General features: G+C 42.1%; 2 protein-coding genes across 3 annotated transcripts; one reads left to right on the forward strand and one right to left on the reverse strand.

The window, feature by feature from the left end:
• Positions 1 to 1,819: 1,819 nt before the first annotated feature.
• SOCS2 (suppressor of cytokine signaling 2) lies at positions 1,820 to 12,602 on the reverse strand. 2 transcript variants are annotated; one of them, XM_064655460.1, is made up of 3 exons: positions 12,525 to 12,602; positions 10,729 to 11,014; positions 1,820 to 9,788 (listed from the first exon to the last, which is right to left on the reverse strand). In XM_064655460.1, the coding sequence occupies exons 2-3, from the start codon at positions 10,871 to 10,873 to the stop codon at positions 9,340 to 9,342; spliced, it is 594 nt and encodes a 197-aa protein (XP_064511530.1). In that variant the 5' UTR covers positions 10,874 to 11,014; positions 12,525 to 12,602; the 3' UTR covers positions 1,820 to 9,339. The 2 variants fall into 2 exon arrangements, with proteins under 2 accessions (XP_064511530.1, XP_064511529.1); XM_064655459.1 differs by lacking the exon at positions 12,525 to 12,602 and having other exon boundaries at positions 10,729 to 12,432.
• Positions 11,971 to 24,944, forward strand: LOC135415240 (collagen alpha-2(I) chain-like). The gene is made up of 6 exons (XM_064656899.1): positions 11,971 to 11,978; positions 12,138 to 12,219; positions 12,457 to 13,020; positions 20,296 to 20,366; positions 21,873 to 21,924; positions 24,841 to 24,944. Exons 1-6 carry the CDS (start codon positions 11,971 to 11,973, stop codon positions 24,925 to 24,927), a joined length of 864 nt encoding a protein of 287 aa, XP_064512969.1. The 3' UTR covers positions 24,928 to 24,944.
• Positions 24,945 to 25,308: the final 364 nt, after the last annotated feature.

Below are 25,308 nucleotides of genomic sequence, written 5' to 3' on the forward strand. Positions count from 1 at the left end.
TTTAGTCATCCCTTTGCTTGCAGTCTGAACAGAGATACAAAGAAGGAAACAGATAAGCCTAGGAAGGAAGAGGACAGCAGCAGAAGTCCAAGTCTGATTAAAGGGGAAATGTGGTGTTTCCTTTTTCTTCCACTAATTAATAACCAGTGCTGCAAATTTACTTAGCAGAAACTGTGAATGTGCTACTGGTGTTTTGGGTTCATCTTTAGCAATGCAACCCAGCTGTTGATTATATACTACAGTTACAGGATAAGAATGCACACAGGTAATACTTTAAGTCCAAGGAGAGAAGCCCTTAAGCTCTTTATTTCAGTTCCATTTGGGTTCAGCCCTCACAAAGTTCTCCCAGTTCAGTTCTAGTCCAAGTTCAACAAAACTTCAGAAAGATGATTTAGTTCTATTCCAGTTTTAAGGACAAAAATTAATATATATATATATATATGTATGCGTATATATATATGTATGTGTATATATATACACACACATGTATGTGTGTATATGTATAAAATACATATTTTATATTTATTTATTTATACATCTTTTTATATCTATTTGAGCCATTTGGTGTCAATTCAGTATCCCACTAACTGCACAAATCTCATAGTTAATCCTGCACATTGCTATCATCAGACTTTTAGACTTAAAACCTTGTTCTGTCTGGTCCTGCAGACTGAGGGGTCACCAGCGGTCATCGGCTTTTAAGGACTGCTGAATTCAGGGTCACAAGTCCAAATCTGTGGGAACCAAGCTATCCAGTATCTCTTCTCTTTACATGTGGGATATTCCAGGTCATAATGGCAGATTTTTACAATTATTACACACTTTTTTAAAGCTCACTTTTAAGTGCCAAATCTTTTTAGAAACTTTGTACTAGTATAATGAGATTTTTTTAAATGGTTTATGCTAATTAGTCAAGCTGTATTCAAGCATGTATGTATTTTTTTGTTCTCTTTGGACTAGTTGGTTTCTGCTGATAACAAGAGCCTAAATATGTTTTTAAAACTAGTGCAAGCAGATTTAATCTATTAGGATTATGCTGTTTTCAATTGTCTGTAGGACAGCATTCCAGCTTTAAGGACAAAGGAAAAAATACGAGCCTCTAAATTTGTTTATTAAAAACACGTCTAATTGGTTAAATCTCTCACAAAACCTCAGAAATTAAGATGGAAAAAAAGAAACTTATTGTGTGCTTGCCTGTCATTTTTAGAAAGAAGAGCACAGAAAAGATTTCTTATGTGATGTATCTCAAAAACAGTGTTAAAATATGTGTCAGGGTGGGCCAAACTTGGTGGTCTTCAGGTAAGATGAGGGTCTTGCAAGCCATTGCTGTCTACTGCTGTCCCAGACAATAATCCCATCCCTTCCCTTCCTCCCTCTTTCTCCTCACCCTGGTCCCAATTGCACTCCCCTTTGCAAGCGTGGGTGTCCGTAATGCCAACATCCAGGTCTCCTGTGCCAGTCACCAAACAACAAGCTGGTGCCAAGGAAGGGAAGGTTTTGGTATGGAAAGTTTGCCCAAACTGTAGACCAAAATTTAGGCATGCTGTGCCGGGTGCTGGCAGGGTTTGAGGGCATTAGGTGGTGGGCTGGGAGGGGGTGTCACTCTTCAGGTGGCATTTGCTACTCCAAAAATAATTCCTTATCGTTCCTAAGAAAAGATGATGGGCAGGACTGAAGTGCATCACTGAAGGGGACCAGCTGGGCTGCTGCTTAATTTTTCTGATACTCCATGATTTCCATTCATTTAAACAATAAAGGCTTTAAATTAAATGCAGTTCAAAGAGAAGAATGAAAACAAAATAGGTGACACATCATGAACTTCCTTAAAAGTATTATTTTATTAAAAGGCATGTCCAGCATGTAGGTAAAATATAGCACAGAAAGTTTTAAAATATCTTAAACCAGGTTTAAAGTGACACTGTAGCGTCTATACATTTACATTTGTTTCAATAATAAAAATAAGTGTTTATTAGCAGTACTGCAGTGAATTCTTAATGCTGTTTACTTTGAGATAAATAATCTGTAGCAAAAAGTTGAGTGACAAGTAGTTATAAAAAAGAAACAGGCATCAAATGCAAAACGTTTGCATACATTCCAGAAAAAAAACTCCAATGAATTGTAATAAAAAACTTGTAATTAATATTTGCCAAACATGACTCAGTATGTCTCAGAATTTTTAGTCCATTTTCTTTAAATACATGAATTAATGTAGTTCTCTGTTTATTTTTAATTTAAAAATACTTTGAGGAGACAGATGAAATATTACAACTCTCTTATTATTTATTATTTATTCCAGACTTATGAAGTTATTTTTAAATGTAAAGCACCATTTTAATAATGTGAGAACAAAGAAAATTCACTAATTAGCCTGAAAATCAAACATTGACAAATAACTAAAATGAATTTAAGATTCAAGTCTGAAGCCTTTTCACAAAACCAACTTATTTTGTTTGCAAATTACAGCATATGAAATGGTTCTCTAGCATTTTACATGAAAGACTGGAAGGTTGGCTTTATTTAGGGGGAGAGTAATTATTGCTTTTTGTAATCTTCCATTTTTTAGGATTTGAACTGGACAAACCCTTCAATTAAAATTTCACTTACTCTGTTTTGTTCCCTTTCAAAATGAAACCTGCCTGCATTCAGGCTAGTGAACCAGCCTGCAGTAGGCACTGCATCCTCCATCAGGGGAGTTAAACAGATGAATTTCCAGAAAACAGTTATCTTCTCACAGCCAGTTTCTCTTGAAGACAACACACGCCTGAAGCACTTCAGCTCACGAAGGAGCTGTGATGCCACTTCCACTGCAATATAGTTAGACAAGGATCTCACTTTCTTAACTTACTTCTCTCTTTCTACCAGTGCAGCCAAAGATACTGCCATCATTGCAGCTTAAGTTCCTACTAATGTTAAATGAAATATAAGCCACTTTTCACCCTATGCTGATAAATTACAAAATGTTGAGTCCACTGCCCACTTTACAGATGGAAAATTGCAGCTCAGTCTTGTTTCTGTTCCTAAAGAAAATGGACCAAATTAAATCCCTTGAACAGTAACAATCGATCCACAACTTATTCTGCTCTGCATATGCATCAAACAGCACACTGGGTAAGAAAAAAGCAAATGTATGACATGTAATATAGGTGTCTGGAGCAATCTCTCAAATCTGGAGACCCCCCCTGAGACAAACATAGTGTGGGTACAGGACTCAGCTGAACAGATCCTATTTTAGGGCTGCAACCTGAAGAGATACAGTTAAACTGTAACAAAGCGTTCTGAAAAGGTATTTTACAGCTTTCAGCTACCAGATTTACAACTATTTTCTATATAACTCCTCTTATCAAGCCTGATCCAAATAATCTCAAAAGAAGAATTTGCGTGGAGCTTTGAATCTTTCCCCACATTTAACATACCTCTGCATTTATTATTTGTTAACCAACAGTGCACCAAATTGCAAACCTCAAATATGAAACTTCAATTATGGAACAATTTGACCAGAATCAAAAAGATTTACCTACATAAACCCTGCCTGCTAGTGAAAGAAAAATCAAACCAGAACCATTGAGTTTGTGGGGGGGGGGTTAAATGTATTTTGCTCTTTGCAGCACTCAGCACTAAACTTTTCCTGGATAGCATCTGCTTGAAGTTTTTCCTACTAAATGCCTTCACAGAATCGCAGAATATGCTGAGTTGGAAGGGACCCATAAGGCTCATTGAGTCCAAATCTTAACCCTGCACAGGATCATCCCCAAGAGTCACACCATGTGCCTGAGATAATCATCCAAATGCTTCTTGAACTCTGTCAGGCTTGGTGCTGTTACCACTTCCCTGGGGAGCCTGTTCCAGTGCCCAACCACCTCCTATGCTAATATAAATAGCTTTTGCTCTGGTATTATATTCCTCCTTAATACCATAGAAAGGAGTGGTATTATTTTGGTATTTCAGTTCCTGGAGAGTTACTGGCTTCAGCTCTGGAAGAAAACAAAATGTAACACAGGTGCAATCCCTTTTTAAAACAGGATCTAAGTAGAAAAAAATTCACAATTTATCAGGCAGATTAAACACCATAATTATGGTGATATGTTTTTACATTTCTATAGACTTTGTCAGAGGCACTGGCTGCTTCAAAGCCCTGTAGATAACCTGATTAATAAACACAGTTAATCCCTCCCCTGGTTTGGTAACCCTGGCACCAGGACAGACTGATTTTGCTAGAAGCTTTTTTTTTTCCTGAAATTTAGTTATCTAGATGGACTTTGTTTATATGTGGATTCAAACTGTGCTGATACTTGTTATCCCCCTGGACCTTTAATCTCTACTAATAGGACATTTCAGTATCATACTCATCCTGATGGTTAGTTATTTGATACACCTTGTGAGAAGTGCCACCTCTCACAGAAGCTGCTGACTCTTCCACGTTCTTTCCCTTCAGTCCCTTCTCAGACATGAAATTCCCTCCTTAGCAAGCAAAGTAGTTCCTCATCTGTTTTCCTGGCAGCTGTATTTCACCTAGTTTGTAGTGTGCCCTCTGTCTAAGGCAGCACATAAGGACCAGCAATGGTCAGCACCTGATACCCTTCATGGCCTTAGGCAGCACCAACTCTGCCTCACGGTCCCCTTCAGAGATATTCAGCCCACTGTAGAAATCACTCCATTTCAGCACTACTGTGGCAAATCACTTTGTTGTAAAGCGAGCTCAGACCATGATGACTGAAATGGAATGCTGTTTCCAGGCATTTTCAGTCATTCTAATGGCTTAGCAAAATACTGAGACCTGCTGAATTTAACACTAATAAAGAAGTGGTTTTCAGAAGCTAGGCTGAGATACCAAAGTAGCTTGTCGTATTCACTTCCTTTGTATATAAAGAACTAACAAGCTCAGAACTTTCAACTAATTTCTGGTTATTCTATTTGGAATTTGTTTGGTTTAGATACTAAAAGTTTCTTTTATTTCTATAGTTTTATCTAAATAAAATTCCTCGTTTTGATAAAGTTTCTTATGATTGAGAATTAACAATACCATTTTTAGAATCCCTTAAGCCATTGTTTCCTCTAGCAGTAAATATGACACTTAGATTCATTTTAATGACAGTGAAGCCAGCAGAAATTTTATTTTACTTTATTTTAAATGACCCTTAGACGTGTTACCCCTGTCTAAAGATCTCTCTTCCCATTTCCATCATGTGTTTTGGCTTAAGGAGAGCAAAGCCCTGACACCACTCGACTTACTTTCCGCTAGAGCCTAAGCTTATAGACGAAGGAAAAATCCATAGGATTGTTATCAGGAATACAAGAAGAAGCTCTTGAATAGAACATGTAAGTAAATAAAGTTTTTTACAATCTTTAACAAGATAATTTACCTGCAGGAACATTTTGCTAAGACATGGGAGCTGGCTAAGGTACAGGAATTCATGCAACTACAGAACCCTGTCCTTTGTATTGTATGTAGATTCTGTTTCCTCAAGGTGATGAGACTTAGTAAGAGTCTCGGATTATAAAGCTCCATCATTTCTAGTGAAGAGTAAGTTCTGCATTGTTTTAAGATATTAAAAAAACCCTCTGCCTCCATATTCTAGTGAACAATTTTTCCTTCTTGCTAATAATTATATATTGTTTGTGTAGAATGGGGTTACATAAAATATAATAAGGACAATACAGACGAGATCACATTAAAATAAAATTACTTCTAATGTAAATTACTGGGTGCAGCTGCTTGGATACGTTTCCACTCTACCCATTCATCTTGTATTTGAACCATTTTCTGTCTCTGGTGATAACACTACCAGCAGGAAAGTACCCATACAACTAAAATGCTGCCATAGTTCACACTTCTGCTAGGTTTAGTGCTAAATGAAATAATGTCACCAATTCTATTTTCATCATTCATCTTGCAATTACATTTGGTTTGGTTGTTTGGGGTTATTTTAAGCATCACCTTTTAGGATTGTAGGATTCTCAGTTTTCCTTTAATTAAAATAAAGATGTTTTCAGCAACTAACATTCCAGGTACAAGCTGGAAAATCTGAAACCTCAAGACTCAAAAACTAAAAACTAAACCAACACATGGGGGTGAGAAAAAAGGCTTAGGATTAAAGTCCTTATCATGATTTTTGGTTGACTCATGGGCATTGAATGTGTGAAACTGGCTTCACTGAACACTCTGTACTAGGATTCAAGATGATATATATCAGTTGGAAGTAATTTTTGGAATCTGAAGAGCCAGCAATTTAAAAGCTAGTGCTGCAAACAAGCCACAACATCCAGAAAGAAAGAAAGAAAAAAAAAGAAAAAAGGCACTGAAACTTTTTTAAAATATTTGAACAACATGATCATGACTAAAAATACACAAAGTCTACATGCAAGATCTTTGCACCACTGTAATCCAATCATGTGCTATCCTTGGATTTTTTGTACCAGAACAAGTCCTTCCTCTGTGCTGCATTAGAAAGAAGCCAAGCTTTCAGCAAGCTATAGTGCAGTTTAGTTTTACTAGTGCAATGCATCAACCCTAGGACTGGCATCCTAATGAGGACAAGAACCGCGCTTTCATGCAAAGAGGACTAGTTCCCCCTCCAGTCTGTTTAAAATACTGTTCACTGCTTCGAGCACACCATAGCTACAGACCCTGCTTTTCTTCACAGGAATTAATACAAATGACATGAAGTCAGTATGCTTAGTGTTTGGTGACTTGATTCCACATGACAGTAACTAATCTTGATTATTTACAAGAATCACCACCTTTCACTTTACTAGCACTCCTCATCCTCAGCCTACCATTTGCCCTTGTGCTTTGGAGAACTGCTATCAAGAAACCCAGCAAGCTTCCCTGCATTTGCCTCATGTCGCTCCTCAGAGCTTGGCTCTGCCGTGGGGTACACTTGGCCTATGTGTGCTTACAGTAGGCTGCCAGCAATAAGCCATAAATTATTTCTTATATTTGCAATATACAGTCTCATTGCACTTATCCTCTCAGTCTGCTTGCTCCAGCATTGGTATTCATGATTTTAAATCCTCAGGCCAGGGGCTAGCCAGGGAGGAATTATTATGTGTTTATCATTGAGACTCCAAGCATATCACCTTGACTGAAAATGCACGGTAGTGGAAGGTTAACATAGCAGCAGATTAGAGTGTTTCTAACTGTGACAGAAGTTATTCCATATAGCAGCTCTCTCACTGCAAGGTAGAGCTAGACAAGAATTGTGAGAAAACAGATTCTTCAGAATGAAAAGTGTTCCCAGGCATATGGTTCTTTCACAGGCTCTGCTCACAGGAAAAGCTCCTCAGCCTAGGGTGGCAGATCCTAGCAAGGCTGACGAGAAAAATTGTGTGATTATAACACATACCTGGAATACAAGTCTTCTGGGATGGGAACCAAAGGGTGGTCACCATGTAATGTGAAAAATTTCCAACTACATTTTGGCAGGACAGGGGGAAAATGTTACATAACAAAATCCTTTGTTTTGTTTTTCAGGAGAAAACTCCCCCCATTTCTACACTAAAGCTTGCATTAAAAATGGGGACAGAAAATTTAATCCATGGAGGAGGAGGAGGAGAAAAGCTGCCTTTTCCACAGAGAGAACATATCAAGTATCTGGCATACCAAGGAACCATCCACTCTGCCTCAGGTTCTTGGTATCTTGTTTTCCTGAATGGCTCTTCTACTCATTTCTGCCAGCATGTTACTGAAAAATTGAGAGGATAATATTGGGAATTTAGATGCCACAGATAAGCTGGTCAGTGCCCCAAAGTTTATGAGAACGGTACAACAGAGCAGTAAAATCACAAAGAAAACAAGAAGATTATTTTATGTTATTTCTACTTCAGCCTGGGCAGAGCTCAATTATAGCAAGTCTTGACAATCCTCCTTGTTCAAGCACAGGTCCTTGCTTTAATTAACAAATAAGCTAGGGAAAGAGCTAAACCTATGAATTTGTTGACTGAGGATGAATCTATGTCCTTGTCTCTCTTTACTGCTCTGCTGCTATTCTCATCCTGAGTATTTCTTCTATTAAATACTTCACATTTAATCTGAGGAATGGGTACTGAGGGTCTTGGTCCCCTCCTCCCATTTGGAAGACTGCTGTAACAGAAAAAGCAAGGTCCTATGCTAATACTTAACTACAGGAATTCAGCAGGCAGCCTCTAAGCCACTAATCTGAACGTAATCCAGCTATGCCACAAAGGCAAAGCAGGAGTATTCATCCTCACTGATACATGTGCATTTATCTAAGTATTAGCTAGGAAAATTGTATAGGTTCATAAGAGCCCTGTTTCCTCAATAATAGCAAATCGATACATACAAAAATTGGGAGATTGTTGTGCAATTTGATTTACTTTATTGAGTAATAGTCTGATAGCTACAATGGTGAATTAGAAGTAAAAAAAAAAGGAAAGAAGAAACCCAACCACCTCAAAACAAACAAACAAACAAACAAAACAAACAAACAAAACCCAAATCCTATTTCCCCATATTTTGGGAAACAAGCTGAAGAAAACATTCTACACTGTAGAAAGACAGCTGTAACTGCTGATATCCATGTTTTGACATTGGAACTGAGCAACTGCAAGTCTGCAGCCTACAGTCTTAAAGCCTCAACCAAAAAAGGCTTAATAGTAATAACATGGATATATCACCACTGTGAAGATGTTAACATGTTAAGGATTCTGGGATACCAATCTGGTATAATCAGCAACATACTGGGTTCCTGTGAAAGATGTGGCATTTCTTCTTAAGGTCAGCCTTTAGAGAACTTTGAAAAACAATGTTTTAAACTGATTACTTACAGTACTCCTTTGCTTGCAGAAAAGCAAGAGAATAGTTCAATAAAACTGAATACATGATCATTTTCTGACTGGATTTGATTAGTTGCATAACTTCAGCAAGATTATCACAGTGTGATCTAGTTAAGCTTTTAGGATTATATGAACACCAGCACCAAATTAATCTTGGAATCAGACAAGTGAGATACTTGTGAACTCTCATACGTCTCTGACCACTTCTGCAGTCTCTCCCAGTCCCACTGCTTCAGTAAGCATTTGATAGTTAGTGCAGCATTTTTATGCCATTGACAAAGCAACACAATCTGGACAGATTCCTGACTTCTCTCTCCTTGCAAGAATAGCATGCCACCTTGTTGAACCCTCAAGGATGCAAGTTGGGATTATCCTACATAAAGTCTCCCTTTGTGGCATCTGAAATAAAAACCTTTTCCCCAGAACTGCCACTGTTTTGATAGTGAATTCCATGTGGAGTTGTACAAGTAGTTACTCAGTTCTTTGGCTGATTTTAAGAATTGCATTCAAAAGTTACTCTATGTTAGAGGCATTTAGAAAATATATTTATACCTGGTATTGATACTCTTTCAAGTACTCTTTTAGTCTTGTTGGTAATGGCAGCTCCCAGATCTGATTTGTACTCTTGTTTATAGCTATTCTGCAGCGGTGTTGCAGAGATGGAGCGGACGTATAGAGGGGTTTGTTCAAGTAAAGATGAACTGTTCCATTTGAAGGTGTTTCAGTTCTGTCTTTGCACATAAGAACATAGTACTCAATCAAATGCACAACGCTGTTGAACTGTTTAAGTCTAGATCTGACACAAGTGATAGAATCCAGTCTAAACTTGCCATCTTGATATTCTATACGTAGATTGGTCGGTCCCGCTGATGTTTTTACTGAAATAGTCAGTAGATACTCTGAATGTGAACTATCCCTAACCAAAAAGGTTCCTTCGGGGGCATCCTGTAATCTCTCTTTGGCTTCAGCAACAGTCATGTTGCCCCAGTACCATCCTGTTAAAAAGTGAGAAAAAAAAGGGATTTGTTTATTCCTGTTTGTTTAAAAAGCTGCTCTTTAACTGATATACTTGTAGTCACCCATTTCCTTTGTTGTTTGAAAGCTAAAGTCCTGCAGGCACAATAAAATTTTAATTTGCTATTTAAATCCATTTGCTTTACAATGCGTCTCGTTCTGACAGAGTCGTTCAGGTCACTCTTTATTTTCATATCTATGCATACACAGGCACAAACTTTCCCGCAGCGTCCTGCGAGGCAGACACGGGAGCCGCGGATCCGGCGGGCCGCCCCCGAGGCAGCAGGGACGCGTCCCGCGGCTCCCCACTGCGCTCCCGCCGGGGCCGGCGCGGCGTCCGCACGGCACAGGCTAGCAGCCCGCAGAGAGCCCAGCAACTCCGGGCAGGCTGCTGTTAAAATGAGCTTTGTGTAGCGATCGGAAACAGAGAGGGGTAAGAAAACAACTCCGGCGGGGCGGCTGCGATGGACACAAAAAGCCCTTCCAGCCGCCCGCCACCAAGCCCCGCGTCTTGCGGGGCCGGGTGAGCCGCCGCCACGCCGGCGAGCGGAGCGCAGGTACGCGGGGCCGAGGGGATGCGGCACGGCGGCCGCCCCGGCCGGCGGCAGAGCCCGGCCCTCTCTCGGCCGCCGATCCTGGGCTGCCGCCGGGGCGCGGCGCTGCCGGCGCTTTCGCTTCGGCCGTCGCCGCAGCCCGCGGAAGGTCGGAGCCGCCGCCGCCGCCCCTCTCCGCCGCGGGAGCGCGACCCCGCCGCACCGGGCGGCGATGGGCAAGCGTCGCCCCGCCGCCCGCTTCCCCTCTCGGCCCGGCGAGGCTCCCCGCCTCCCCCGAGACCGCGGCGCGGCGGACGGCGGGGAGCGGGGAGCCTTGGCGAGCGCCGCCGCCCCGGGCGCTTTCCCCTTCCCGGCCGCCCGGGCTTACCTGCCCGCCGCAGCTCCTCCATAGCCGCGGCCAGCTGCGCCGCCTCACGGGACTCCTCGGCAACGGGCGCCGCCGCCTCGCGGTGCCCCCAGCGCTCCTGGGAGCTCTCCGCGCTCTCCAGGGACTCGGCGGAGCGCAGGGTCATGGGCGGCGGCGGCGGCGGGCGCGGCCCCGCTCGCACGCAGGTCGGGGGCTGCCGGCGGGGGAGGGCTCCGCTTCGCCGCCGCCGCCGCGGGGTTCAGCGCCGTGCCGGGTACATGGTCCCGGTCCCCAGCCCGGGTGCCGCCTGCGAGCGGAGAGACAGCGTGGTTAGCGGCGAGCCCCGCGAGAGGCGCTCCCTCTCGCAGCCCGTGTGTTTCTGGCGATCCCGCTTCGGAACTTCCCAGCATCCAGAGGAGGAACCCGAGGCGAGAGATCACCTCGCGGCGGAGCGGGGGAGGGACATCTCCTCCCCCCACCACACAGCCTGTCCTCGGCTCCCCTCCGCCGGGCACGCGGCAGAGGCGGCGGCCCGCGAAGGTGGTCTCGCTTTATTGCAAGGGCAAACCTGCTGATGCGCCGCCGCCTCTGCCGGGGCAGGCGAACCTGGCCGGCAGCACCGAGGCGGGGGCGTTTGGGGAGGGAGGAGGTCGTAAGGGAGAGCCGAGCACGTAAAGGTATGAGTGAAGAGGGGTAACCAACGGAGTGGGGCAGTACCAGCCCCGGCCCTGCCCGGCTTGCACGCTGCGGTGCGTAGGAACGGTACGGTAGTGCTTTTCAGTAAGATCATACGGCAACTCGTACCTCCAGGAACGGGAGCCTGGCCTGGGCCGTGCTCCCGGGGTGGGAGAGGTTCTCTCGGACAGCTGCGTGTCCGAGAAACTGCGGAGTGGGTGCGCGGGCAACGCCAGCTCCGGGGGCTCGCTGGCCGCTGGGAACGGGAAGGGGCAGCATGGTGGAGGGTGCGATATAATTAGCGGGGGCAGGAAATGTGCTTTTCCCGCTCTGTTAAATGTGATATTAGGAAAAAAAAAATCTTTCCGCTCGGCCGAAGCGAACGGGAGGGACAAAAAGAGCCTCTCCTCTACTAGGAGCACCGTCACGTCAGGAGCAATACAAAGCCGGGCAGCACCAGTGAGGGGGAGCCTAGCCGGCTTAGCTGGGGTGGAGGGAGACCCATAAAGACCTGGACCCGTCGCTGGTGCTTGCGAACCGGGCAGAGTCTCTGCCTCCGGGTGCGCAGCAGCCGCCAGGTGAGGCATTATGCCGAGGTGGTTCCTCCCGTAACAAGTTCTATGGCGGAGCTCAGAAACTTTTCCAAATTGAACTATAGTGGCAACTGGTAGGCTGCTCTGCCGGGTTTCTATCTTAACATATGCACTAGCAGCAACCCCCTGGCAAAGCCCATCCCCTTCTTCCGCTGCGCTTAGAAGCTCCCGCTGCCGGCTCGGGGACGGGGCGCAGGTGCGCCTGTCACCGGAGCGGCTGCGAGCTCGGGGCCGCCGAGCACAGGTGGGAGCAGCCCTGCCGGCGGTGTCCGGGCGCGACCTCTTGTGAAAGGGAAGCTCCGAGAGAGCCTGGCCGCGAAGCGCCGCCGCTCGCGGGAGTTCGATGGGGACGGAAGGCTTGCGAGGCGGTGGGGGATGGCTGCAGAGGGGCATCCCCCGGCCGGGGCGAGGAGCGCCGGAGCAGCCTGCCGTGGGCTGCGGGGGAGCCCCATCCCGCCAGTCGGCAGCGCCGTCCCGGTAGCGGGGAGGCGGGCTGCCCGCTCTCGAAGCGCGGCAGCTCATCGAGCGGAGGGGGGCGAGCGGACTCACCCGGGTTCGGCGGGACGGGGCTGGGGCTGCCGCTGCCACCGCCTGGAGATGGGGTGGTCAGGTTGTTCTGGCTCCCGGCGGCGTTGCGGGGCCGCAGGGACAGAGCACTCGCCGCCGGGGAGAAGCGTTGAGGCTGTGCTGGGGTGAACAGAGGCTGCCGGAGAAGGATGGTGCTTCTGGGGAAACAACACCCTCCGCTCCCCCCCTCTTCCCGGCGCGGGCGGTCTGCTCGCCTTTGATTGCGAGGCGAGGGCATCCTGCCCCCGCCGCTCCCCCCTCCCGGGATGGTTACATACAAAGGCTGCTTTCCAGGAACTTTCCAGGAACCGCATCATGTGACAGAACCCGCTCCGGCGCCTCCGCCGCGATCGCGGCCAGCCAGGGCCGACGCACCGAGCCGCCGCCCCTGTCACGCCGGGGCAGCGGTCGCCGAATGCTGCCCCGCGGCCCCCCCCCCCCCTCCTCCTCCGCCCGCGGGGCCGCGGGCGACGCGCAGGTCAGTGCCTGGGGCCGCGGGGGGACCGGGCCGGCGGGGCCGGGCACGGCGGGACCCCCTGAGGTAACCGGGCGGGAGCTGAGCGCGGCCCCCGGCCGGGACGGCGGGGCGAGGGGTGCCCGGCCTGCCCGGCGCCGGCAGCCGTGGGCACCTGAGCGCGGCGGCGGGGCCCGCCCTCAGGGCCGGGAGCGCGTCAGGGGCTGATGCCAGGAGCTCCGTGCCAGGGACTTGCGGCGGCCGAAGCTCCTGGGACACCCCACCCTGGTCTCCACCCCCCTTCACCCTCCGGCGCTAAATACCTCGTTGCTACAAACAGCCATTGCTCGCCGATGCGCGCGCCGATCGTCTCCCCCCACACACCCCCGCCCCGATTCTTTTTTTTGTTTAATTATTATTATTATTATTTTTAATAACCGCGAAGCTGTTTTTCGGCGTAAAGATGATTGATTGCGCCGCGGGTGCTGCTCAGTAACCAGCCACCTTCTGTCGCTGCCCGGGCGGCCCCGAGCCAACTTTAGAAAGACACACACACACACACACACACGCAGGAAAAAAAATGGAAAAAAAAAAAGAGGGGAAACAAAGGAAAAGTAGCCGTAATAGTTTCACCCCTGCCCTTATCTGCAGGTCAGGGCTCCCTGCAAATTGCACGGCGGTGTTTGGGAGCGCGAATTGACGGGAGAAGGATTAAGGGGTGTCTTTTTGAAGCCCTCGGGGGAAAAAAAAGTGCAAAATAATCTCCTTAAAAATCAGGCCGGGAGGGGGGAGGGAGTCTTTGTTATCAAAGTGGTAAATGAATATGTATTAGGCTGGACTGTCTGGCTGAGGGAGCCGGCACCTCCTCTGCACGGAGAAAACTCCCATAGGGACACGCTGCCTTGGGTCGTACTCCCCAGTAACGCCTGTAATTCGACGTTTCTTTAAAATAATAACAATTTTAAAAAAAAAAAAAACAGTTCCTGAAGGACTTTGTAACAGCTATTGCTTATAATTCTTAAGCATCAGGGAATAAGAGAGTTAATAGTTATCTTAAAAAATAAGTGCTATATTTAGTAATTAAGCAGATTCATCTGAGAAAAAAAAAATCTACTTTGTTAAGTGAAATATTGGTCAGTATAGTTTCACCTTTTTGTCATGCCTCAGTGCTTTTGAATTTAATTTATTCAGTTTATGAAAAAGGTGGTTTTAATCACTGGCAGCAGCACAGATTTAAAATGAGGTCTGAGGAACAAACACGGTCTTTCTTAAGCATTCTCAGAAATGGTTTAAAACAATTTAGGTCCTGAAGGTCATTCTTGTTCCTGTTTTTGTCCGTGCAATTCAGATAGCCTCAGATCCAGCCTCCAGTGACTCTTGCAGAATCCCCACTAACTTTTTGTTGGATAGATGTGAAGAGGGGAGAGAATACATTTGTACTCCTTGCAATTTAGTTGACAGTTCAGCTACCGGTGATGTGAGATCTTGCATAAAACTTATATTAATTTTTACAGAATGGCACTGGCTTTGCTATTTTCACAAGAACAATAAAAAAATAATACAGATCTAGTTTTATTACTAGAATAATTCCATATATGCAGGCACAGAGCTTTTGCTCAAAAATATGTTATTTTGATATCATAGTGTTCAAATTAGGGCTATTTATTTAAAGTTCACTAATGCATCTTGGAGAAATGGAATGCATCTTGCCTAGGTGCAAAGCTGCTTTTTTACAGCTTTGTTGTAGTTCTCTTTGCCTGTGTTATGTTATTAATGGAATTTGTATGTGGACAGTATCTCAAGACTTCCTTTGCTTCTGCTGTTTATTCATCACTTGAAGTCATAATAATTTGTTTCTAAAACCACAGCTGGCTGCTATAAAGGCAGAGAGAGGAAGACCATGATTTATGTGGTGAATGAGAAACAAGAACAGAAGAATGTAATAAATATTTGTTGCTTAAAACTTAGGATATTGTTATGAAAAAGGTAGCATAAAAATTAAATAGGCAGTATATCAGCAGGATCTTTCCTAAACAGAATTCTGTTAATTTTTTTTTCTAGAGAATTTACTGTCTTTTAAAAACAGCACTAAATATCTTATAAATTTACAAGGGTAATGAAATTCAAACTTAAAAACTGCAAATCAATCTTTAAATGACAATATTGGCACCTCATAAGAGTACTCTGGTTCACAGTTACCTTTATTCTCTGGCTTGAGACTTCCATAAGTGCTATGGGCTCCTTGAAGTATGTTTGAATTTCACTGTTTCTCTGTTGCTGTTTTTCTCTTCTATCTATGTGAGTCTTCCATACAGTCACAGAGAAGAAAAAAAAATAGCTTTAAGGGTAAGAAAAAGTGACTAAATTAAATTACTTTTGGGACTCTGGGCCATATGTAGTGCATGAAACTACTTAAAGCTATTGGCATTGGAACGTTTAATACAGGCTTGGTCTGCCTTAAATGTTTTACTGTGTAAAAATTCTAATGGAGTAGGAGAAAGATGTGAAATGGAGAAAAAAAGAGCAGATTCTGAAAACCTAGCTTCCCTTCATGTAAACAAAATAAGGTTTTTTTACTTTGCCATATAACAAACAGTAATTCTTCTAAACAGTCACAAATATAAAAACTATATACAAATGGGGATTTAAAATTTTTAAGTACAATTCAAACCCAATGCTTTATTTATTTTTAATCTGTGTGTTTTGGGGTAGCAATTCTAGGACAAACATTACCTGTACATATACAGTTATGAATGCTTCTGAGTCAATTTTAGAGGCATATCACCTTACTGGGGATGAAAGGCACAAAGTTAAGCAATCTCTATTTTTTTTTCCCAGATCCTTTCTACTGTTCCTGAACATTTTGATTCTCAATGTATATCATCCAGATTGTAGATATATTTAATTGAGTTTTACATTAGTAGTGAAAACATGAACATTAAGAATTCTTGAAAATCACCAGAAGAATATATTGTTCCTGACTTGATTTCAAACATATGTGCCCAAGACAGGGAGGGATGAGTGAATTTATTTTTTATTTTTCCTTTAGGCAAAAATCCCTTTCATGATCAAGGAAGGAGGCAAAAACATTTTTACAGTCCTGTAAAGTGCCTGTTGCTAGAAATTATTTTCACTTTGTTCCTGAGAAGTATGCCAAGTTTACTGGAGAGCTAGCATGCTGATTTATTTATATAATATGATATAAGCAGAGGAGGGGGTAATGTGTTTTTGACCCAGCTGATTTTGCTGAATTTGCTCTGATATGCTGAAAAGACTTAATGATTTATTAAGCTAGATTTATCTAGCTACCTGGAGGAATACAAGGGGCCTTTCCTTGCTGTCTGCATCTTTACTTCCCAAAGTTGCAGCACAGAATATCCATTATCTATGACATACCATTTGGTCAGGAAAAAATCCCCTTTAGTTTAAAGGCCAGCTATGGCATATGACACACCTCTTCTTATTGACCATATTTTGACAACTGTTTACCTGAACTGATCTAAATAACGGTGTACAACTGCCACTGTTCCTCCCTCTCTGGATTACAGTCTGGTTCTCGAGCAGAGAAATATGAATACTGAGCCTTTAGTTCAAGCAAATTGGAATGGGTTAACTATAGCTCTACAGCACAAACAAGGTCTGCAATGTGAACTTAGAGAATTTCTCACTTAGCAGTCAGGAGGAAGGTTTGCCTATTTCACAAAGAGTTCCTAAAACATAATAAATAAAGCATAGAGAAAGCAAGTGTTTTCCTAAATGGGATCACCCTGCTCTTTCCAGCTTTCTGAGGAATAGGATGTTTTGATGAAATAAATTATGATTTATACCAGATAATTTTACTACTTACCAGCTGCCACCTTATTTACTGTCATTTTTATCTCTTCAGATGTGAATGCTTTGTCTTTCTTGAGAATATGCATTTGGTAAAGGAGAATAACAAAAAATTCAGTGAATAATTTCTATGAATCAGGGGTGCTCTAAAAGAAAATCAGCACTTTTAATTTAAAAGCAAACCATCAAGAGAGGGCACTACGAGAGTAGTACTCTGAAATAACATCCAGATTCTTTTCTTTCAGAGGCCATTGAGATAACAAAGGATCATTTCCTTTGGTTCAGTGGATAGGTAAATAACCAGCGACAAGCATGGAACTGACCAGAAAAAGGTGGCATTTAAGTCCAGCTCTCACCTCATCATGTGCTGTCTACTGTTTAAAACTAAAGGCCTCAACTGCAGTGAGTAAGAGGTTATCTAGACACACTTAGGATCTTCAATGAAAATAATTAAATGTAGTGCTTTCTTAGTTTCTCTGCTATTTACAATTTTAAGTAAAACCAAAATAACTGAAAGTAATTTGGATGGACTCATAAAGGAAAAGTAGAATGTGGTGACACAGGGTACTAAGTACAAAAAAAGAGATAATTTACACAGCATTTTTCACTTTATACTGTGTTAGGCTTCCTTATAAACAGCAGAATTCTGGTCTATTACTTTGTTATTTTGTGAATTATCCAATTTCACTCTGACTAACACTAGCTAAATATTGCTGACAGTTACTGAAGGATAAGCTGTAAGTAGAAAAAAAGTAGAAAAAAGACTGCTGGAAAGGACTATTTTGGTACACTCATTTCAAACAACTACTAGGAGAATATATGCTATGGATTTTAATATTCAGATTATAGTATAAGATGCTGTGACTGTAATATTTATTTACCTTGTTCTTTTGGCTGAGAAGGAGCATATAGGTGTATATATACACATACACCTATACATGCACATGTTCAGAAACACGCTCTTTGAAGTTCTGGATTTTTAAAGAAACATACACTCTTTGTTTTAGAAAAATCCTAGAGATAGCATAGCTGAAAGCACTGTGAAATCTTGCATTCTTGTTCTAGATGCTGCCAGAAAAAACAAGCCTTTTAAGATTGAGGAGGCTTGAGCTGTTTTCTTGCCAGTTGCAAGTCCTACTTCCCAAAGTAACAGAAAGCAAGTAATGTCTGTGAAAAAAGTTTTCCTGACAGACGGCATGAAGGCAGCTCTGCTGTGCTCGGCCAGTCCTTAAGCAATTAAAGTTCCATTGTTGGCAAAGAGTCAGTTCTGAAACTAATAGGGAAAACCAAAACAGGTGATGAAGTGGCTATCTCTAAAGGGGAGATATTTGAGTACAAAGGAAAATGAAGATGAAGAAGAAATTGGGTTATATGTCTGTGAATAAATGGCCTCCCATCAGAAAAAGATTATTTTAAAATCACTGTTCTAATTCTTATATTAAAGATGGTTTAATTCACACAGAACTATTTGGCCTTGTGGATGAATTCCCGCAATTAAGTGTTTATGATTGAAAGTGCTGCCATGGAGAGCAGACACATGAATATCATTTCAGGAGTGCTGTGGATCATTAAATGAGTTGTAGAGCCTTTTCCTGGGCATGAGCCACTTTTAAATTTCAGGTTAAGGCTATAATAGACTTCAGCATAAGGCCTGCTGTGTTGCTGTATTAGAAGTTTGAATAACAGGCTAATCAACATTTACTAATATGTTTATATAATTTTAAACTTCTTATAGTTAATCAAAAATATGTTGCCCATGGTATGTGAATATGCTGCTGGGCTCAAATACATTTTTCAAATTAGTGCATTAAGTACTAATGTCAGGTAATGAACTTAACCTGCCTCTGACGTGTTGGCTTCTTTCGATAGGCATGGCTGCTTTCCCTGCTTCAGTACAGAGAGAGGCTGGATGTGGAATGTCATACAAACCTGGACAGATGACAAGAAAACAGTGCTAGCTGCCAGCTAACTACCTTCTCTATATTTGTCAGGATTCGTGCTTGACTTTTGTTAGGATGGCTCGAGGCATTGTTCTATAACTGATTAGCATGCTGGGAGGACATAAACTGAAGCACAGGCTAGATAGACAGATTGGCATTTTTTAGGCTCAACAGAGGAAGTAGACATAGGTCTACTCTTTCTGGTTAAGTAAAGAGCATTGGTCCACAGCTTGCCTTCTCTTGGTACGGCCTATCATTCCCAGAATTGCTTGCTGCTCCTGTAAGCAGTTTTGCCAGGTATGTGGAAATTAAAGCTCAAACAGTAGTAGATAAAATTGGATAGACTGCTTGAGGCAGTTACTATCTCCCCCTGTACTGTGTCTGAAACCATCCTTCCTGTGGCTCTGGCAGACCACTGCTTCCAGCAGGGAAGAAACATTAACTCCTGCATCTCCTCCTAAACAACTTCAGCTTTCAGTCTGGTGTGTTAAGATCAACTCCAGTTTCAGCATGGCTCAAAATTGCCATTGTTCAGGAGCAGCTTCGAGAGCTGTTTGGTTGTGAGGTGGCAAGATGTCACGGGGTGGGGTGAACGAACTAACTCCTTCAGCCATCTGATTTTAATCCCTTACCATATGTGACTTGAAGTCCTTAGATGCCCTCTACTGCCATATACCAGAATTAACAGATGGCTCAGTGTAACCAAACTCAGATTTGCTGAAGTTTGTTATTATCTCTGTCTTTATAAATTAACAGAGGAGGGGAAATAATATCCATAATTATTACAAAATATTCAAAGCCTTTTATAAAGTGTGAGCTTGGGCTAGACATGTTTTCTGACTTTCAGTGCCATTGCCCTGTATTTCAAAATTTTAACATTGTGTTTAGTAGTCTCTTCAGAGCTCACTTCTCTGATAAATTATCCCTCTGCGAATAAATTTGATCCAGAAAGATGCCTGAGGCACAGTAGACTTTTTCCCCAGCATTTCATGCCACATAATGCTAGATGGAAGGAAGCTGCAAAACATGCTGCTGTAGATCAGTCTTTATTCTGGGAAAGAACTAAAGGATGCATTTAGACATTGGATGTATTGTTTGCGTAGGACAGAACAGCAGGCAAGAGTGTATCTGAAATGGAACGAGAATGAAATTTCTGTTCCACCTTTCCCTGTGTTATGACAGGTTTTGTGTGCTGGCAGGCACAAAGCATTCCTAAGTCAAACAGAACTAATCTTGGAGGGAATCACTCAACAGACACTTAAGAATCAACGTTTCTCTGGTGCTTGAGCTTTAACTGTGCTGAGTATGTCAACTCCTTTTCCTCCTATAAGGAAAAAAATCCCAGCAAAAAAATCCCACTCTTAATTCTCCGGCCCACGTTCTTCTTGCTGATTTGACTGAGTGGGTTTGGTCCAAATGAAATTAGCAGCCGTGTTTTGTGTACGTTTTTTAACATGCCTAACCTTTTCTGAGGACAGTCTGTTACTTCTTTCTACTCTAAGTTGATTGGTTGTTGGTGATGTTACAGATAGAAGCAGGCGTGGCAGGAGGGAGCGTGAGCTTTCCAGTGGAACACATGACAGCAGGGACCTGCTCCAGGTGACTGAAGGGGGCCATGTAGAGAGGACATGCAGGAGGGCCTCTGCCAGGCTCATAAAAAGTGGGTTCATTGAAAGGGGGAAATTTCACACTATGGTTCCTTTTCTCTCCAGCGCAGCCCTCTACTTTCAGGCACACTGGTCTAGAATATGCTGCTTACATTTTTCAGAAGCTTTTGTAATTTTTCCAGAACATAATCTCAAACTAACATAAGTCCATAGCAAAATCTTGTTGTGAATGGGGGCTTTGTTCTGTGAGACTGTTTCTGAAAACAGCCTGGTTCTCTGTTAGCCACTGCATAAAAGGCTGAAACATGAATTTGTTCATATGCTTGTTTCAGTGTATTCATTCTTTCAACTCCTCCCCCCACTTTCTCCAAGAAATACATGGAGCTCTTCACATCCTCCTGGCAGGTGGGCTATATAATGTTGTGGTGGCAAACCTGTAAAGCTTTACCAATTTATGCCACCTGACAGTATGGTCCATTGCATGTATTTTTATTAGATCCCTATTTTTCCATTTTCTTTAATGGCATTTCAGTCTTTCAGTCGCTTTTTTTCTTCCCCTGTGCATCAGGGACTGAAATCACGTGTCCACAGAATGTAAATAACAGCTGTTTCCACTCAATTTGCATTTATATACTTAGCACTTAAAAATAGATTATTTCTGGAAGCTGTGACAATCTAGTCAAAATTCCCACTTAGAGGTACTAGTGAGATGTTAATGAGATCCCTTTGGACTGGCTGATTGAAGAGGTGAAGCAACAACAATGAAATTCCCTAAATGACTGATCAGTTAGGGTTCTAAATTATCCTTCAACAATCGACTGAAGCTTATCTTTTAATCTCCTTGGGCATTTTCAAGATCAGTTCCTTGGGCTGCTCTAAGGCAACAAAAGTATGCCAGGTAAGGAGATTAATTGTTTAAAAAAAATCTGTGCTGAACTGGTAGTGTATTTCTAGCAAAATTAACTTATTGTACAATACAGCTGAAAATGAAAAAAAACCCAAACCAAACAAAAACCAAAACAACACCTGTCAAACTGTTTAAAGTGAACAGCTTATTTGCTAGTGTCACGGATTTTTGAATAAACAAACCTCTTATGTCCTGAAAATAACTGAAAAACAGCTCTTTGGTTTTTATACCACGATTTTCTTTTGTTGACATTTCATTAGCTCAGAAAAGGAAACAGCATTTTTATTTAGTAATGCCTAAATGAAGATTTTAAGAATTATGTCCAATTACTGTAGGGTTTTTCTCCAGAAAACTTTGAAAGCTTTCCACCTCATTATTTTGCCAAATGTCTCAACTTGAACCACTTCTTTAGATTTCTTTGATCCTCTGAAGGCTGAAAATTACAGAACATTGACATTTACTGACCTTTGGTATGGTTCATTTACTCCAACACGGACTGTGTAAGAAGATGCTTGCTCTTAAATCCAGAAATGTGCTTTCTTCTCTGTATATTTTTTTTTATTCAGAAGAAAAATCCTTTTAATTTTACAGGAGTCTCAACAGGGGCATCTGTGAACTGGACTGGAGAATCTTCACGACTCAGGTTGTTTAGAGAACAGTAATTATGCATGTGAGTTGCTGGTTTTGTGTGTCTGTATAAGCCTGTGCTAGACTTATTCACACCTGGTACTCTGAACAAAGGCAGTCTAAGCTCAGGTAATCTGCAAAAATGCTGTGGGTTCACACTACCTGATTTCAGAGGGCATACTTGTATTTGTAAATAATAATAAAAAAAAAAGTCCCTGATGTTAAGAAAGACTTATAGTGGGAATATAAGGGGCACATATATGGCTTATATTCACATTAGCTGGGGCTAGTTCCCTCTTGAGCAGACTCCCACATTCACATCAAGCAGTCCTCCTTGGACTCTTTCTGGTGCCCCTATAGATCCAACTTGCCATTCTGGGGTTTTTTGTGTTATCTTTTTAGATAATTTGAAGTATCTGAAATTATGTGAAACTGTATTACAGGCTGTGAGAAGGGTGCTTTCCTAGCATGAAAGTGAGGGGGTGTGTTATATGTTTTGGCATGTGGTCACGTTTGAGGGTGCACAGCTCAAGCAATTTAGAAAAGCAGGCAGCGTGAGGTCAAACAAGATGTGATATCAGGAGCAGTGCTTGGTGCAGACTCTCCTTGCAGCAGTGGGCAGCCATTGCTTGAAAAAGGGCTTGGTGGAACATGAGGAGGTAATGAAGAGTTGTGGGGAGCAGCAGCTGGGGCTTGAGCTTGCTCCCCAGCCTGCCGCAGTAAGGACGAGCTCAGAGGGATCCCAAGCATCTGCCTGCTGCTGGAGCCACCATGGCATGGTAAAGCACAGACAGGTGTTTTGACTGCAGGATAAAGGCATCACTGTATTTCCTGTGTCATTTCCACAAAGTCATGACTTAAAATCTTAGTCATATTGAAACAAAACACTGACCAAGTTCCAGCAATTCAAGCTTTTGTCCTTGCACTGGACAAGGACTGGCTAAGCACTGTGTAGATACTAACCACTCTTCTCTTCACAGGCCATTGTGTGCCTTACCAGTGGCTTCTTCGGGCTCAGTTCAAATCTTTCTTCAACAAATATGGCCACATAAAGTCCATGAATTGTAACCCATGCAGCCAAGACACAGCATGTTTATTTTAGTAGATTTGGTACAAATATATGCTCTAGAAAGGGAGTTTCTCTGCCATTTTTCTTACCTCTGCTTATGGTAAACTCCCCATGAATTTTGCTTGCACTAGTCTTCTACTCTGGATAGGAAATCCTATTTCTTAAAATTCTAAATTTTGTGGAAGTCACTGCCAACCTCAGTTTCCCCATCACCAATGCCAGGATTTTAACTGTATGAAAAATAGCATGTGGGAAAGGGAGTTCTATAAACATCTGTTCTTGGAAAATAACAAGTGAACCCATACTGAAACCAGTCAGGATTAAAAATTAGAAAATAAATTTTAAAAGAAGGATATAAAGCCTTATGCTACTTATACCAACCAAATGTTAATTAACTAGGGGTCAAGGAAAATTTTTTCCTCAATTATTCAATTGAAATCATCAGTGTGTCTTAACTAAAGCAGATGGTGAGGATCACTACTGCAGCACAGTTCTGATGCACTGTAACTCCTGCTGATGTTAACTTCAGAAAAATGCTACTTGGCTTATTATTTGTTTAAACAAATAAAACATATTTGAATGAGAAACTTGCAGTGTTTAAGAAACTTTAGCAGTGTTTAGAAAACTTAGTGCTAATGACTAGCAGTGTTTAAGAAACACTGATCTTTGCTTGAAACTGTTAAGCTCTGTTTTGTTACCATTAGTGAGTAGGAAATATATGTTTGTACAGTATCCTGCTTTAATAGTTTAATCTTTTACTTAGGTTAAACTTTATTCTACCTGGTAATAGCTTAATGCAGTAGCCTAATTCAACAATCACTTTTCACTGTTCATTGAATTTTTTTGTTGTACTTACCTGATTAGAATTTTATTAGTTCTAGTAGAAAAGATGCTAAAAAACAGCTCTTCCAGAATTTCTCTTTTTTTAATATCTCATATTTTGCTGGTTAGGGACATTCTTTTGCTGAGGAATTGTAAACTTCAGTAGTTGTCAAAACTGGCCTTATATAAAAAGGTAAATCACCTCTGACCTGAGACTGTTTATCATCTTGACAAGCAGTAAAGCTGAATATTAGAACAATTGTTTTCTGTATGTATTACTTATTTTTCATAAAGACCAGTTGGCAAAGTTTCCAGTTCTACTGGCCATTCCAACCTCTTGAGGTGCCTCCAGGTGATGAAAAACTTTGTGATATATTGATTATCACTTCTCACCTACATCATTTACTAAACTGGCACACCAGGCCATAAACTTTTACTTCTCCAGAAGCCATGCAATGGAAAATTGCTGGCCAAACATGCTGTTTAGTTCATGCAGCTTCCACATTGCTCCCACTGTCTGATCTGCAGTGTCCCAGCCGCTGTCATTACATACAGTGGAACTAACAATCTTTGTCAACTGTATCTAAATTTTCAGATAATTCTGAGCAAATTGCTCAGTAAACCATAATTTATTGTGTAATTTTTCTAGAAGTACCTCGAAGTAACAGTTACAATCATGAGCTCATTTTAGAAGAGGTGCTACTAAGATACATATCTTATTTCTCCTGTGACTACACACTGAGTGAAACAAACAAAATAGCTTAATTATTATCTTTTAGCATTGGAGGGCTGATTAAATATGAAGTGAGATTAAAAACCTACACACAATTTATTCAAAGTGACAAATTAAATGTATGTGAATTACTCTATATAGAAAAGCAAGATTTCCTATATACGGGCTACACACTGTTGAAGGCTAGCAGAAACAGCAAAAATAGTTCTATCCAAATTTTAAGAGAAGTATTTTCCTTTTACATAGATACTCTCCTAAATTAAAAAAAAAAAAAAAAAGTAAGACTGCTTTCCTTTACCCCAATACAGACATCTGAATCTCATCTTCATCCTCCCTTCACAGAGAAGGAAAATGTACCTCCAGAGAACAACTGTGTGACACAGTCTATACAATAAAATGTTAAAATAAGATCGACTGCCTTGTGTAGGTATTTTTTCCATGTCAATTGACTATAAGGGGAGCCTACGAAGATTAACTCAGGGTTTGATGTCTAATTAGTAGCTGTCTCAATCCTGGAGATAAATCCAACTTTTATGTATTGTGGGTACACGATTTGTTTCTTTATTCTGGTTACTAGTGGGTTTGCTTTAAGTCACTTTTACTATATTGTAGCATTAAAATAAAATATACATCCTCTATTACAGATGAGGAATGCAGTCTATATCTATTTTGTCTTTTATAACTTTGTACTGGTTTTGAGGATGGAATGAGCACTTGAGAAATTACAGCAGAGCAGCTGCTAAAATTCATAAAGACTGGAGTAACTGAGAAATGCA

The sequence above is a fragment of the Pseudopipra pipra genome, chromosome 5, assembly GCF_036250125.1.
Source record: "Pseudopipra pipra isolate bDixPip1 chromosome 5, bDixPip1.hap1, whole genome shotgun sequence".
Lineage (NCBI taxonomy): Eukaryota > Metazoa > Chordata > Aves > Passeriformes > Pipridae > Pseudopipra > Pseudopipra pipra.